Source organism: Pristiophorus japonicus, chromosome 13, assembly GCF_044704955.1.
Source record: "Pristiophorus japonicus isolate sPriJap1 chromosome 13, sPriJap1.hap1, whole genome shotgun sequence".
NCBI lineage: Eukaryota > Metazoa > Chordata > Chondrichthyes > Pristiophoridae > Pristiophorus > Pristiophorus japonicus.
The window spans coordinates 158,002,285-158,018,563 of NC_091989.1; the positions used below are offsets into that span (position 1 = coordinate 158,002,285).

At 41.2% G+C, this 16,279-nt stretch overlaps 1 protein-coding gene across 3 annotated transcripts in view; it reads right to left on the bottom strand.

Moving 5' to 3' along the window:
* adat1 (adenosine deaminase tRNA specific 1) overlaps nt 1–16,279 on the bottom strand; it is a 79,785-nt gene that overhangs the window by 57,888 nt on the left and 5,618 nt on the right. For all 3 annotated transcript variants that reach the window (XM_070898199.1, XM_070898201.1, XM_070898200.1), the window contains exons 2-6: nt 15,333–15,511; nt 13,304–13,372; nt 9,194–9,248; nt 5,869–5,996; nt 3,282–3,993 (exon numbers count right to left, since the gene is read on the bottom strand). In XM_070898199.1, the coding sequence (XP_070754300.1) occupies nt 3,282–3,993; nt 5,869–5,996; nt 9,194–9,248; nt 13,304–13,372; nt 15,333–15,511 (1,143 nt within the window). The remainder of the gene's footprint in view (nt 1–3,281; nt 3,994–5,868; nt 5,997–9,193; nt 9,249–13,303; nt 13,373–15,332; nt 15,512–16,279) is intronic.

Genomic DNA, 16,279 nt, shown 5'->3' on the forward strand with positions numbered 1-16,279 from the left:
AATAAAAAACTTTAGCTCTATAATTAGAAAACTTTTTTTTGGAGGGTGGTGGTAATTTTGTAAATCTAATGATAACCAAAACTAGCAGTTCCACACACTACAAAAAAAAGTCTGGTGCAGACAGATTCCCAGTTTCCAACCCAGATTCAAGACACACAAGTAAAGCAGTGATTAAGTCATTAATTGGCAGGCTGATGAAACATAACATAGCCCTGTTGCAGCTTTCGAATGCTTAATGGTTTGCACACTTCAGTTTCAGACCTGCTGTTAGCTGGCTAAATACTTCACCAAAGCCATGCACGAGAACATCAGCAGAATTTTGTCCTAGTGCAACTGGCATCATTCATACAGACCAGGAAAGAAACATACAAGAATTTAGGGGAAATAGCACCTTTTTCTACACTGACAATGAACAGAGTTGCATTTAGATAGCTCCTTACATAACCTCAGGATGTCCCAAAGCACTTCACAACCAATTCATTATTTTTTGAAGCGTAGTTATTGTTGTAACCGAGGGAAACATGGTAGACAATTTACGCACAGCAAGATTCCACAAACAGCATTGCGATAAATGACCAGATATTCTGTTGTGGTGATCTTGATTGAGGGATAAATGTTGGCCAGGTCAGCGGGATCACATCCCTGCTGTGCGAATAGTACCATAGGGCCTTTTACATTCAACATAGAGGGCAGATGGACCCTTGGTTTAATGTCTCATCTGAAAGACAGCACCTCTAACAGTACAGCACTCCCTCAGTACTACACTGAAGTGTCAGCCTAGGTTATGTGCTTAAGTCTCTGGGGTGGGGCTTGAACTGAGGCGATCGTGCAACAACAAAGTCATGGCAGTCAAAGGTCATTCAAGGAGTAAGTGAACACTGAATATTGTCCCACAACAGCGGTCTGAAAGTTCCGCACAATCCACTCACCGGCTCTTACACTGAAAAAAACGAACATGCGTGAAAATTTGAATGGACTGCGCAGCCAGTTAAAGGGACCATGCACCTAAATTAAAAATTAGAGAGAACATTGTCCCACACCCCATATTATTCTAGTTATGTCATTAACACCAATCTGTAAAGATGTCACCTACCTCTCTCTCTGAAGATGAAAATATATTAAAATAAAATTCTTGTTTTGTAATTTCCAGGTAAAGATTACATTTTAATCCTTATTCCGTTAATCCTCAAAAAAAATTCAAAAATATTGCAGAGAAAATATAACAGAGAATCTCTGAAGAACATTATCTGGCTATCTATTTTAACTTGTAACAGATTACTTCACTATATTGAGTGTAACTGATTTCTAGCTTTATATTTTTAAACTTCAATACATGAGAAAGGTTACATCATTCACAAATACCAAAAAGTGTGGGTGAATTACATTCCTCTTCAAGCTTGAGGAAAATTCCGAGTTTTATCTACTTTTTAATTTATAGTCTAAATGACATTTTACTAATACATTATTTTACCAAGATAAAAAGAAATGATCACAAAAATCACGTGAAGTCCTACACTTTAACAAGTCTGAAACTGATTCTGTAAAAGTGTGAAGTTTTTGTGCATCTCGCTGTAAAATCAAAATACAGCTCTATTCATTTCAATGGTTACAAAACTGTCTCTTTCCTTTTTCCCCTCAAATAATTCAAATGCTTCTATTACCAATGGTCTGACCATGTCAACTGCTACAAACCAGATGATATAGAAAGTGCAAACAGGAAGCACAACCACAGCATCTCAGTAATGCGCAATGGATTACAGATGGTGGAGAGCTTAAAAAAACGATGCTAATGGTATAATTGTATATCTAACGAAATACTGAAGCCAATTTTTGATTTTTAGGATTAAATAAAGACAGAAACTAGGAGCCAGAGTGCTTATATTTGTGTGTCAGTTAATTCAAGTGGAGTAACTACAGATTAACTAAAAGTAGATACAAGTTTACCCACATAGTTCTTCCCTGTGTTTTTTTATATATTAACTTTGATTCCAAGTCTTCTGTTTGATGCCCTGCAAGCATTTATTTCAGGCAGCAGCATGTGGAACCAAAACAGCAGAGTGATATAAGGCAAAGAGATTCCCTTCCTGCACAGCATGGAAATCATTCTTTATGGTCTCATTTGGCAGACATAACCAATAACCTTATCCTGATTAATATTTGTACCTGCTAATATTTTGGGAGGAGCCATCACTAAACAGAAACCAGCCCAATTGCCCACTTCTGCAACTTTCCACTTTTCTAACTGGCTTATGACATTTTACCATTCCACATATTGAAGGGGAGGAGTACTAAATCAGCATTGCACCCCTGCTCCACAATGCTGTTTCACAGCAGTCCCAGCTTTTTCCTGAGATTCTTGCAATTACATGTATGCAGTATACCAACAGCAGCCGATTAGGGAAACATTTCTTTTAAATCTTTTGATGCAAAGTTGGCCAGTATCTTCGAATGTATCAATACAAGAAAGGTGAATAAAATGGGAGGCAAAGCTGCTGCACTCCAGTGAAGGTGGAGTATGGATTAGATATCAAGAGGCCATCAGTTATAGTACCGTAGCCATGGATCTGTAGGCTACAAAAACACAATTTCTCATTGCCAGTAATCTTGTGGCTTCTTCAGGCTGCCAAATTAAACTCAAATGCACCAAAAGATTGAGGGCAGTTATGTGTTGTTGACTCATATCCACTGGGAAAGAATTGAGACAGCCAAACTAGCTCGGTTCTGGATCTTTACCAAACTGAGAGAAAGAAGACTTTCATTCCATCTATTTGGTCTAGATTTGAAACAAGGCAGCAAAAGTGAAAGTAGTCTCCTAATCCCCCAGACCCACAATTTAGTTCGTCTTGATAGTAATCTTTACACTCCAGTTTTTAATGATTGATTGTATTTCTTGTTTCAGCCATGATGCAATCCTACTTGGCTGGGATGACAGCCAAATAAGTCATAGACTCCACTGTGATTTGTAACAAAAAGTACACTGAATTTAGCAAGCAGGAGCAGAGAAAGAAATATTCAACATATAAACCCTGCTAAAAAGAAATACAATTCATCACATCTGACTGAATACAGCTAAATTTGGAGCCAAGTGCTGTATGTGCAATGGTTTAATGTATTTTACTCCAGATAATTCAGTCAGTTTTTTTGCTTATAAATTTGAATTATCCAATAAGCTCATTTTAATTAATCAAATTAGAATTATTTGGAGTAGACTATAGTACCACTTCTTCAGACTGGCCAGAATAATTTGTATGTTCTTTACAGAAGTAACTTATTATTGTTACCTATCCACTAGAGCTCTCTTCATGACTTTCTCACTGTATGGACACTTTCCCACTACAATGGAAGAGAAATACACAGGCTCCTCAAAGAAATGCATGAGAAGTGCTCCTTGACAGCCAAGAATGTTCCAACGAGCAAGTTTATCACTACAGGACATCGATAATGTCCTGTCACCTCTCCCTGGCTTCACCCTCAATGATTCCACACAGTGGTAGTAAATTCCAGGCTTATGGGAATCTTGAAAGCCACCTGGTACACATTTAGCTCCAGTTCGGTGTACGTCTGAAACTTTGATTTGCATCTGCCTGGGTTCATCTGCATCTAGTGCAACTGCATTATGAGATACAGCAGTATTGTGGCTGCTAATATGCATCATTTCTGTTGCATAAATGTGATTATCATCGATCGTGACATCAATACTTCCTTTTTCAGACTCAAGATTGGAGTTCCTTTCAGCAACACTGCTACTTCCAGGCACAAAGTCTCCTCTTCCATCAACCCTCTTTACTCTTTTTTCAGGTACCTCTGTGGCACTTTTATCACATTTCCGTTTTTTGTCCTGTATGTGCTCTTCATTATTTAATAATTGCACATCTTCAACACTTTTATTATCTTGAACAATGATATCTCTCTGCTCACCACCCTCCTCTGCTCTCATCTTTGGACAAAGTTTGTTCTCATTTTCTGCCATTGGTATAATGGACGCATCACCACCTGCAAAAGCAACAGATAATGGTTTCTATTCAAATCACTTAAAAGCTCTTGATTGTCATTACCCTTCACAACCTCACAGAAATAAATACTCAGAGCTCAGGAACCTCAGAACAAATCTGATAGAATTACTACAAAATAAAACATTGACTATTGCATCTGTAAATCACTAATTACATACCAGACGTATAGTTGATATCCAAGATCACATTTGCTAATAGTTTCCCAGTTTTAATTGATGCGGTTAATATTATTGAGCTAAATTATTGAATACGCATACTGAGGAATGGAAAAATTGTTTTTCTCCTGTTTTCAAGTATAAAACAAATCCAATGTAACTTCCAGATGAAGCAGTGAAGGCAAAATTTCTGGGTTCATTTAAGAAACAGGCGGATGCTAAGATAATACAGGTGAAAGACGCTAGGTTCATTCTGGATGTATAAGCTAGAATAGATCAAATGGCCGTCCTCAACTATCTTGTGAAATATAATGCAGTCCCCACTGCTTATAGCAGGCGTGCTGGTGTTAAAGCGATTAGCCTGCTATAAGCATTGGACAGACGAAGAGAGAACAGGAACAGAGAAGGGAAAAAAAGGTCTGTCTAGATTCCAATTTTCTACTGCCAGTCCAATTCCAATTGATATCAATAGATGGTGTGTCTGGGATTTAAACCAAGAGTTTTCCAATGTTCCCAAATTACTGCCTGAAGAATCGGGAGCTAGTAAAATGCAGGAAATGCAGGAGGGACATGATTTCTTTAATCTTTAATCTCTGCAGCAGTTACTGGTAACTGAGCCATTAGTGGGATTCTAGTTCAGAACGGGTAATTGTTAACAATGAGATAAATCCTGGGCTTAAACAGACACAGATTGATTCATGGTGGAATGTAAATACAAATATGATAATGACCTTCAATAAACTTCTGAACTGCCTGACAAACAATGTAACTGGTGAGGAACTGTATCAACTTTGTGAATTATATTATGGGGCAAGGGTGGATATCTACCACTTCATTTAGTTGAAATAATCCAATGGCTCAGGGTTCAGGCCTAAGAATTACTGCGAAACAAATTTTGACCGAGAGCTATGGTTTCAACTATTCAGCAATTACTTCATCATGGTATGGTCATGAAACTATGTTCCAGCTATGTCTATGGTCCCTGATAGACTACTAAGAATCACACAAGGCCAACTACACGCCTTCCTAGTAGATTGTCAGGGATAAAGTGTACAGCATGAGCACCACAAGGTGACATACCCTGATCTACATCACAGATATTTCTAAAAGTGTGCCTTTTTTGATGTCTGGCAGTTGAGTATTTTATTTTTTGTGGCACCCCATCTAACTGTCTTTTGGAAAATCAGCAAAAATCACTCAATAGACAAATGCAAGTTTGGAACCCAAACTCATGACCTTCTAGTTGGGACTCAAGGATCTGACTACTTGAACGATCAGACTGCCTCCATAAGGCTCATCCGAACTCTTTTGTTGACATCCACATCCACACATTCTGTTTGAACCAAGGTAAGAACCATTAGCCTACTGCATCTAGCTTTACAAAACGCCAACAGTATCCCAATAATCTGTCAGCAGGTTAACAGCTTTTGTGGGATGAAACTGAATGGAATCTCAACTCCTGCAACACTACATACTCAGTAGCAAACTTGACCCAGTTCAAAACCAAACAGATATTTGGATGACTGTGAATCACAGAATACAAGTGGGATGAACCCACAACCACAGCACAGTTAAGCGAGTTCTGTTGCGAAGCAGATTTCTTGCAAATTTCCAATTTGTATTCCTGAGACTGCTTTAAAATTTTTGCCATGTTAGAAATTCAAATAATCAAAAGTTGTGATATTAATTAGTTTACTCACATGGAGTGTGGCTCATAAATAACACAAAGGAGATGCCTGGCTTTAGTCTCCATTTTGCCTTTTGTTTGACTGCAATGAAGATGCTATTTTTATTTTTCAATGCCTGTTTCAGTTGATAATATAAATACCTGTAATACAGAGAAAGAAATGGAAATTTATAATAACTAACATGCTCATTTGACTTGTTTTTTATGCATAGTTGACATTAGGTATCAGTATGTGGCTAATACCAATGTTTTCAACCAGATGAATGTAGTGCTCTTCTTAGCCTTTACTTTCAGAATTTCAAGTCTTTTAATTTCTTGCCTTCAGTAGATTTCAGTAAACAAAGGGATGACACAGTGGCATGGTGTACTGCACCAGCAACACACAGTACCAGGGACTGGAAAGATGCAAGAGTAATTTTGTCCCTCTGCTAACTGCATAATCTCAGCCTTGATGCCATGCTGAATGGAAGATTGTAGGCAAAGAGGGAATAAATTTTGAAGAGGAACTGCCAGACTGGTCTCATGTGAAGTCTAATGCTTGGCTATAGAGCTGCATGAGGGGAGACCTGAGAATAGGTCACCTGCTTTACCTCTCAGTCACTGATGGTTGTCGACTGTGGTCAGTGCTTCGACGCTGGGGATGTTGGCCTGAGGGGGAACACTGACGTTGGTGCGACTATCCTCCCAGCGGATTTGCAGGATCTTGCGGAGGCAGCGCTGGTGGTATTTCTCCAGCGCTTTGAGGCTCCGTTGGGCGGGCCACATTGGGAACACTCCCAAAGCAAGTGCTCTACTCGAAACTCCTACACGGTAAGTGAGCCCCAGGTGGGCAGAGGAATCACTTCAAGTATACCCTCAAAGCCTCCTTGATAAAATGTAACACCCCCACTGGCATCTGGGAATCCCTGGCCCAAGATTGCCTGAAGTGGAGGAAGAGCATCCGAGAGGGCGCCGAGTACCTCGAGTCTCGTCACCAAGGGCATGCAGAAACCAAGCGCAGACAGAAGGAGCGTGCGGCAAACCAGGCTCCCCACGCACCCTTTCCTTCAACCACTGTATGCCCCACCTGTTAGAGACTTAATTCCCACATTGGACTGTACAGCCACTGTTAGAGTGGAAGCAAGTCTTCCTCGATTTCGAGGGACTGCCTATGATGATGATGATGATGATGATGATGGTTGTGTCATGGCAAGACCTGTACAAGTGGAAATGGATGGCTATTATGTCTTGCTTTCTTACCAACAACCTGATCCTCAGCTGCTGATTGAAGGACAGAAGACAGCTTTCATTTTAACACCAGCCAGGTCAGAAAAATCATTTGACTATTATCCTTTAATTACATAATTGTAGACAAAGTAAAAGAAAATGTATAATACCACCAACATATAATTCAAAACAAAACAGACCTCAGACAATCACACCCCTCAATAGATGAAATTCCAAACTGAAAATGTACAATGCAATCTTCAGCATTTACCATCACTGAAACTTGTAAACACATCTAGATTGTTGGGAAGTTCCATAAAGTCATCCAGGTAAGCCTCCACTGAATGCAATAGAAGTTTAAACCACAGAGTGGCCCAAGAGATGAACCTTGTGCCACCTGACCCCCATATATGCCAGTAGCAGTTTCCCAGACTAAGTGGCTCCAGATTGGCTTTTTGGACTGTCCAGTGTCATGATAGTCAGACAAATAAGCATTTGTCTCTCACTTTGCCATACCTCTTTAAAAAATTTACAAGCTCTTCAGGTACAATTCATTAGTTTTAAGTGCAGTTATTGTTATCTAGGCAAACAAGACAGACATTTTATGCACAGTAAGATCCCACACACAATAAGATGAACGACCCAGTTAATTTGTTATTTTTTGGAAGCATTGGTTCAGGGAAGAATACTCATTAAAACATTGGAAGAATGCCCTGCTGTTTAAATAATATCATGAGATTTATAACACTCATCTTAATACCGGGACTTTGGCTTAATGTTGGGTCCAAAGAACAGTACCTCTGACAATACAACACTGCCTCAGTACTGTCCTAGATGAAACCTAGTGCATTCAACAGATCCACTCGCAATGCCTTTCCATCAAAGCAGACTACCAGTATGGATACTACCTAATCTGACAGGCATCCATGCAGGTAAAGATTTAGCACTTTTAAGAACAAGTTAAAGGTAATGTTATTTTTAAGGCAGGAAGCAATCTGAATAAAAGATATTCCCTCTAGACGTCTGCGCACATTCAGAGGCTGAACTCCAAGTCATCACCAACATCTTCACCGAGGCATACGAAAGCATGGGCCTTACGCTAAGCATCCATAAGACAAAGGTCCTCCACCAACCTGACCCCGCCACACAGCACTGCCCCCCAGTCATCAAGATCCACGGCACGGCCCTGGACAACGTGGACCACTTTCCATACCTCGGGAGTCTATTATCAGCAAGGGCAGATATCGACGACGAGTTTCAACACCGCCTCCAGTGCGCCAGCGCAGCCTTCGGCCACTTGAGGAAGAGAGTGTTCGAAGATCAAGCCCTCAAATCTGGCACCAAGCTTATGGTCTACAGGGCTGCCGTGATACCCGCCCTCCTGTATGACTCGGAGACATGGACCATATACAGTAGACACTTCAAAATTGTTGGAGAAATGCCACCAACGATGTCTCCGCAAGATCCTGCAAATCCCCTGGGAGGACAGACGCAATAATGTTAGTGTTCTCGATCAGGTCAACATCCCCAGCATCGGAGCACTGACTACACTCAACCAGCTCCGTTGGGCGGGCCACATTGTTAGCATACTCGACACAAGACTCCCAAAGCAAGCGCTCTATTTGGAACTCCTACATGGCAAGTGAGCTCCAGGTGGGTAGTGGAAACGTTTCAAGTACACTCTCAAAGCCTCCTTGATAAAGTGCAACATCCCCACTGATACCTGGGAGTCCCTGGCCAAAGACCGCCCTAAGTGAAGGAAGAGCATCCGGGAGGGCGCTGAGCGCCTTGAGTCTCGTCGCCGAGAGCATGCAGAAAGCAAGCACAGGCAGCGGAAGGAGCGAGCGGCAAACCAGACTCCCCACCCACCCTTCCCTCCAACAACTGTCTGTCCAACCTGTGACAGAGACTGCAATTCCTATATTGGACTGTTCAGTCACCTGAGAACTCACTTTTAGAGTGGAAGCAAGTCTTCCTCGATTTTGGGGGACTGCCTATGATGATGATTCCCCAGCAAATGTAACAGGTAAATTCATTTTCCTAGTTTAATAAAACTATAAATAGGATAACTAACAAAGAACTCAGTACGAGCTTTGTTTACTTTATGCACATTCTGTTGTTAGAATTCTCACCTCAGGAACCCACGTCGTGCAGTCACCTCAGCGTGGCTGTCATTAACTATATCACCTAGAAAATATTTGGAGAAAATATGACATTTGATGTGGGAGGAACAATGCAGCACAAATCAATATTTTTTTTATATTAAAAAAATGTAAAACTGATTAACATTTGGACATCACATTATCACCAAGTCCGAGTCAATTGGTCACTCTCTTCTGAATGGTTGGAGTTAAAAATGTGCTTAGCAGATACAATTAGATCCAAAATGCTGTATCCATCAGACACCAACTTTCTCTGTAGCCTGACAATTCATGCCTCCTGCTCCACCTTCTATTTCAATATCAGAGCATCACCTGCCACTAGCTCCTGGTACTCCCAATCTCCAAGTGCTACACGCACATGAAATACCAGTGCCAGTGCTCCCCTCCTGGCACAGGGAGCCCCCTTCTTTTCCAATCCCCAGTTTTACCACTCCCAGCCTCGGCCCACTCCTTGCCATTCCAGTGACAAGAGTCTGCTCTAGACTGCTGCACCTGCCCTGGGCTCTTGGGGAAGCGGATCGGGAAGTAAAAAGAGAAACCCTTTTGAGGGGCAGGAAAGAGAGGAGCTCTTTTAGAGAGTAAGGCGGATTGTGCTATGAAATGGTTGGCAGAGTGGAAGAGGAAGAAAGAGAGGTAAACAGACAGTGGCATAGACCCCAATAGCACTGCCACTGAGAATGTAGGCTTTAACCCATGGAAATTCAGGAAGAGTACATTGTACAACCAGAAACAAGTGGTGGAAATGTCTTTGAGAAGGTGCTTAATGACCTCACTGTCTTCAGTATATGTCACTGACACACACTTCCTCACCACCAAGTTTCTCATTCATGAGACCAGAATCTTTTAGGCTGAGGAATCTAAATACAAATCACCAGGTCCCGGCCCAATATGACTCAACCTGCAGGTAATGCCATGGGAAATGAACTGGTAGTTTAATATCAATGCAGAAATACAAAATGATTGGTGTAATTCCTATACAGGTTGAACCTCCCTTATACGTCACCCTCGGGACCTGGCCTGTCCTGAACGAGGGATTTTGCCGGATGAGGGGAGGCCACGTATTTAGGTGGACTGCGCCTTTAAGTTCTGTTGCTGGGGTAAGTATGTATGTGCACCGATTGGTTGGACCGACTGTCAGTTAGTCAGTCAGCCAGCTAATCAGTGTGCAGGGGTCCCAGAAGAGCTGGTGGGCTCCGAAGAGCCGGCGGGCCCCGAGACAGTCGACAAGCCAGCGAGCCCCAGCAAATCGGTTGGCCCCGGAACAGTCGGCGGGCCTCAGAACAGTCGGCGGGCCCCGAAGAGTCGGCCCGAACCCCCGAGGGAGCGCTGTGTGGAGGAGCGGCCGGCCCGAGGACTGTGGTTGCAGGAGTTCCAGCAGGGCGACGAGGAGGAGGCAGCCGATTGAGGAGAAAGATTATATTGGTAAGATTTTGAGAGTTACGTTCTGCATATGCGCCACCCGGCGGCCGGGAATGGTCCCGGACGAGGGGTGGTGCTGGATAAGGGAGTCCCAGATAAGAGAGGTTCAACCTGTACTCAGTGGCACTGCAGTTGGTGTGCAAGAAAATAATCATGACAATAGGAAGTAAGGTTTTTGGACATGAATGTGTGCTCTACACAGATTCTTAATAATTTATAGACAGAAAGATGTACATACTGCTTGCATGTAACATCTAAGTCTTCTTTCATTCTTTCGAGACTTGAACTTTTCAGTATTTCTGATAGGAAGTGGGTTTGGATCTTGATCGTATGCACCACTGACTTGTTGATCTCAACTACATCCGTGAAAGGAAGTGTTGAGCAAAACCCAGATATTTCTCCGCAGTGGAATATGAACACTCAAACAGAATCTCTCACCCCCATTTCCTTTCAGTCACTTCAGAGCATTGCACTCAGAAGCTAGAGAGCATGATGCTTGCTAATCCTTTGGCTTGCTAGTATGGCCCAGAGATCAGCAAAAAAGAAAAAAAAGGAAGGAGATTCATACCCTCACAAAAAGACTATTTTTGGATGAAATATTAAAGACTTATTAAAGTTGTACACAGGTACCAGGAAAATTAGGGCACTTCATTGTTTCCAAATTGGGAGGTGCCAAGCAGAGGTCAGGAGCTTTCAACTAGGGAGGACAGGGAACAAAACAAATGAGGGTTATGAAACAGCCAGAGCTCAGTCATGCCTCAAGCAAGAACAGTTCTATGCTATATCTTTCTTATATAACGATTTTACACTGACAGAATAAGGTGATTTAAAGCCTGGTTTCAAGCCCATTTTAAGAGCTCTTTTGTCTTGATGTCAAGGGAGAAAAACAAAACTGTCCAAATTGTAGTCATTCTTTTTGTGGGAAGGCAGCCAGCTTCTGTTGATGTATTGCTTGATTAAACTGAACAGGTCAAGAATTTTTGCCTAGTCACTCCTGTTTAAGTGCTAATGTAAACTGGTTTACAGACTTTGGGGGGGGGGGGGGGGTAGAGAGAAAACATAACTTATCTTTAATGGATGAACCCATCAAGAAAATTGCACTCCAGTTAAAATTCCAACATGCCTTGGCATGTGCGTGACCCTGGCAATGTGGATCAAATTGCTAATATATCCTGCCACTTTGTTCAACATAGAAACATAGAAAATTGGTGCAGGAGTAGGCCATTCGGCCCTTCGAGCCTGCACCACCATTCAATGAGTTCATGGCTGAACATCTTTGATATCACATAAAGATGGAGAAGAGCAGAAGCTTTTCCAAGGACTTTGTTCAAACTTTTACCGCCCACACCAAGTCCCGCTTCACCCATCACCTGTATGCTGGCTGGAATCTACTGACTCCGCGTCTCACAGTGCACCGAGTTAAAAGCTTTTTTTTTACAAATCCATACATGGCATCACCCTACCCTACTTCTACAACCTCCTCCGGCCCACCACAAATGCTCTTATGCATCCCTGCTCCTAGCATTTCTCACTTAGTGGCAAATCTTCCAGTCTTCAAAACACCTGACATCTTTAAACGGGTCCTCAAAATTAATAGTTTTGACAATGCATTCGAGCACATCTAATTCACTACTATTCTCTCCTACATGAAGAACTTTGGAATGTCTTCTCAAATAAAGGCACTATGCAACTGAATGCTGTTGTTGTATGGGTCAACTAAGGCAAAGAAAAATTGGGTTTTTCACTGTTTTAGTTTTTCATGTTTTAGATGCATTTTTCACTAAAAAGTAATTGTGATCAAATACAAAGCCGAGTCTTTGATTTGTACAGTTTAAAATTGCTGGTGTTTAAAATGGGAGCTGAACTCTTTTCACTGTTTCGAATATCTTTTTTCTGTGTTTGTAAATAAAATTCAGAACACTACAGAGCCTGGATAAAGTGATTCAGTGGTCTATTATTCCTTGCCACCCACGGAGACAAGAGATCATGGTGGGCATCTAGATGGGCAATTTACCATAGCCAAAGTTAATTGTTAGACCTGGGCTATGTTAACAAAACATGCCAGATAAAGATACAAGTTTCAGCCCGTAAGATATTTGGTCTACTTATGGAAAGAGTCGTCAAGCCTTTTACACAAGAAAAAGATGGTGGGAGAAACAACCAGAAATCTGAAATTATCTCCGGCAAAAGACTGTGGATGCTGGGACAATTTTTGTCAGGTAAGGGTATCAAGGGATATGGAGTTGAGGCGGGTAACTAGAGTTGAGGTACAGATCAGCCATGATCTAATTGACTGGTGGAGCAGGCTTGAGGGGCTGAATGGCCTTCTCTTGTTCTTATCTTCCTATGTTCCTGACCATCTCTATGAAAATAGGAGCGCATAATTGTTTTAATTAGACCTGATTAGCATATGAAAATAATAAAACACAATTTCCTCATCATTCAACACATGTAAATTTCAGATTTATATGAAGTCTAAGAGTATGGATAAGCTTATCATTGATTTAACTTCAGGAGGTACAATACTACAATAAATTTAAAACACTTCAGTGCTGTATCAAATAGAGCTTAGTAAATGAGACACACATTTTACAAAGTAACAAACAAGAATAATGTTCAAATGTTGTTACAAATCGCTGTTTCACCATCATAAACACATACCATTGTTGCTCATTTTTATCTGTCCAATGCATTTTGATCCAGTTCCCATTGCAACAACTTCTAGGGGTACTGCAAGAAATAAAGATCCTTCTTGTTAGCATCTCAGATTCCCATATTCCGAACATTAAAATATGTGTTTAAAAAAAAGAGAATAGCACTAATACCAATCACACAAATGTGAAGTGATGTGATGTTGTGCCAACTTTGTAAAAGATGAAAGTGAATGTCAATTGTGCAAGACAATAAAGCCAGACATTAGCACTCTTCCCTGTCGCCCCCAAACATTTTCCTCACTTAGGCTAACCTAAGGATCATTCTCCATGTACAAGTCTAAGACAGCAAGTCTCACCCTGCTTTTTTTTTAAAACCATGAGGACACTGAATGCCCTCACCTAATGTCCAGACATGTGCACATATAACAAGGCATAGCAAATAGGTACAGGGAACCCTGCCTGATTTACCTCCTCCCAAGCTTAGCATCCTTGCCAAAGTGGGGGGACCTTACCATCGCCCTTAGCTGGAATGAGCAAACTCACCACACACTGGAGAAGAAACCTGGGCTTTCCTGATCCATATGGCTCATTACTACACCAGATGGTACATTTAGGCACTGGGCCTGACAGCAGTACCTTTAAAGAAAATCAGTGAACTAGCAGCACAAGGATATCAGTACTGAAAAGAAAGACTTGCATTTATATCATGCCTTTCATGACCACTGGACATCCCAAAGCGCTTTACAGCCAATGAAGTACTTTTTGAAGTGTAGTCACTGTTGTAATGGAGGAAATGCGACAGCCAACTTGCACACAGCAAGGTCCCACAAATAGCAATGTAAAAATGACCAGATAATCTGTTTTAGTGATGTTGATTGAGGGATAAATATTGGCCAGAACACCGAGGATAACTCCCCTGCTCTTCTGTAAAATAGTGCCATGGGATCTTTTACGTCCACCTGAGAGAGCAGATGGGGCTTCGGTTTAATGTCTCATCCAAAAGACAACACCTCCTCCGACAGTGCAGCACTCCCTCAGTATTGCACTGGGGTGTCAGCCTAGATTTTTGTTTTGAAATGTATGAGCTTTACATCAAACAAGTCTTAGGACCACAAGTTATTTTTGGTAATCTTCAGACAAGTTGCGTGGAGCAGCACAGTACAATAGCTATGCATAGAAATATCATACGGCAAATTAATCCATGTCAGTAAAATTAATTTAGACAATTTCAATCTGGTTCATAGTGGCTGCAATTCCAAAGCACAAAAATGGGGAATAAACTGGCAGTGTCACTCAGACAGCCTACAACAATGGTTGGTATGGGAAACTGCTTATATCTTTCTAGCAGCCAGGGGTGCTAAGGTTGTGGTTAAGGTACACAAGTGAAGAGTGGAGAGCATTCTCTGTCTCGAATCTGGAGTGCTTAATCTTAACACTCAACATAATCGGGCTGAAATTCTTCCCATCGATAATTCTACCAACAAGTGTCTGTTGGTATAAAATGGGATTTCCTCTTTTGTGCCCTCTCCAAATATGAAGATTTATTCCACGCTCTACGGCCCACTTCCTTCATGCTGTTCAGCATGAAAAATTACTGATAGAAATTACAAAATAAATTGTTTTGAACCTCCAGCCAAGTGTGATATCAAGTGTATTTGTAGAAACTGGATAGGTTGTAAAGATTCCAAATACAGCAAATTTATTCTGGCGCTGTAACTGGGTTGATTAAATTATTGACTTCCTGTTGTAATGCACTAATGAAGAGAGATGAGGCATGGTTGTGATTCAGAGCATTTAGGAAATTGTGGCCTAGTTTCCCCCTTTTTTCTGTCTTATTTATAAATGTCAAGAAATAGATGGAACATGAACAGCAGGAAATCACTAAAACAGCAATTTCCTCTCAGAATTTCAAAAATAAATCAGCTAATTCAATAATATCTATTGGACCAGTCAAAAATCTCACCAAAAGGTTTAAAATGTACATGTCAGTAAAACATATGCTATGATGGGCAACAGTAAATTTCCTGCTTTCTTACCATCATTACTCTGAATGCTACAACATGGTTCTGTGCTTAGTTTCCCCAGAACTTTTACCACAGCTGCAAGTAGTGTCCATTCTCTTTTGGGGTCTGGCAGACCCTTCTTTGGTAGTTTGGTAGAATAGTGTTCATAGCATAGACTGGCAATTTCATCTGCTGTCCACATTGCTGAGATCCTTAAAGGGAACAGGATGAAAATTACTGTTACAAATGGAAGCAGAAACACCACACTGTACATTATAGATTGGACTGAAGTGATATTTTGTAATGTGAATAAACATATCTTTTACCTGATGTAAACTGCATGAGTGTTTGAGCTATGCATGTAATAAGCAATGCTATCTCTTCCGAACTGCAATAATATTTCTGCAGAAGGGAGAGATTCTGTAAGTTTCTAAAGGTGTCAGATAGAAGCGGACTGTATTCAGTAGTTGAAGGGGCCCATAGATACAAGATTAAATGCAAGAGATTTAGAACAGAGGGCAGGAGAAACTACTTTACACAAGTTGAGAGTCTGTGGAATTCAATTCCAGTGTTTGTGGTAGAGACAGAAACTACCTCAAAATTCAAGACTAGATTGGAAAGGTGGATGAAGGAAAAGGAGATAAAGGGATATGGGAACAGGACTTGTAAGTACAATTAGAACTATTTGCTTACATGGAGGATAAACACAGACAGGCTGGTTGGGCCAAATGGCCTGCTCCATTTTATAACTTCTTTTGTATTTCTAAGAGTGAAGTAGAGAGCTAGAATTGTTTAGCTCCGGAGAGCAAGGTCGATGTGCTGGCACCAGTGACAGAGTCAGAGAACTGAAGGGCGAGGAAGGGGATATACGGCTGCAGGACACTGCAGAGATAGACTGGAGCAAGGCAATGCATAAAGATGAGGATTTTAAATTTAAGGGGTTAGGAGACAGGGAACTAATGTAGGTAAGCGAGGATGAG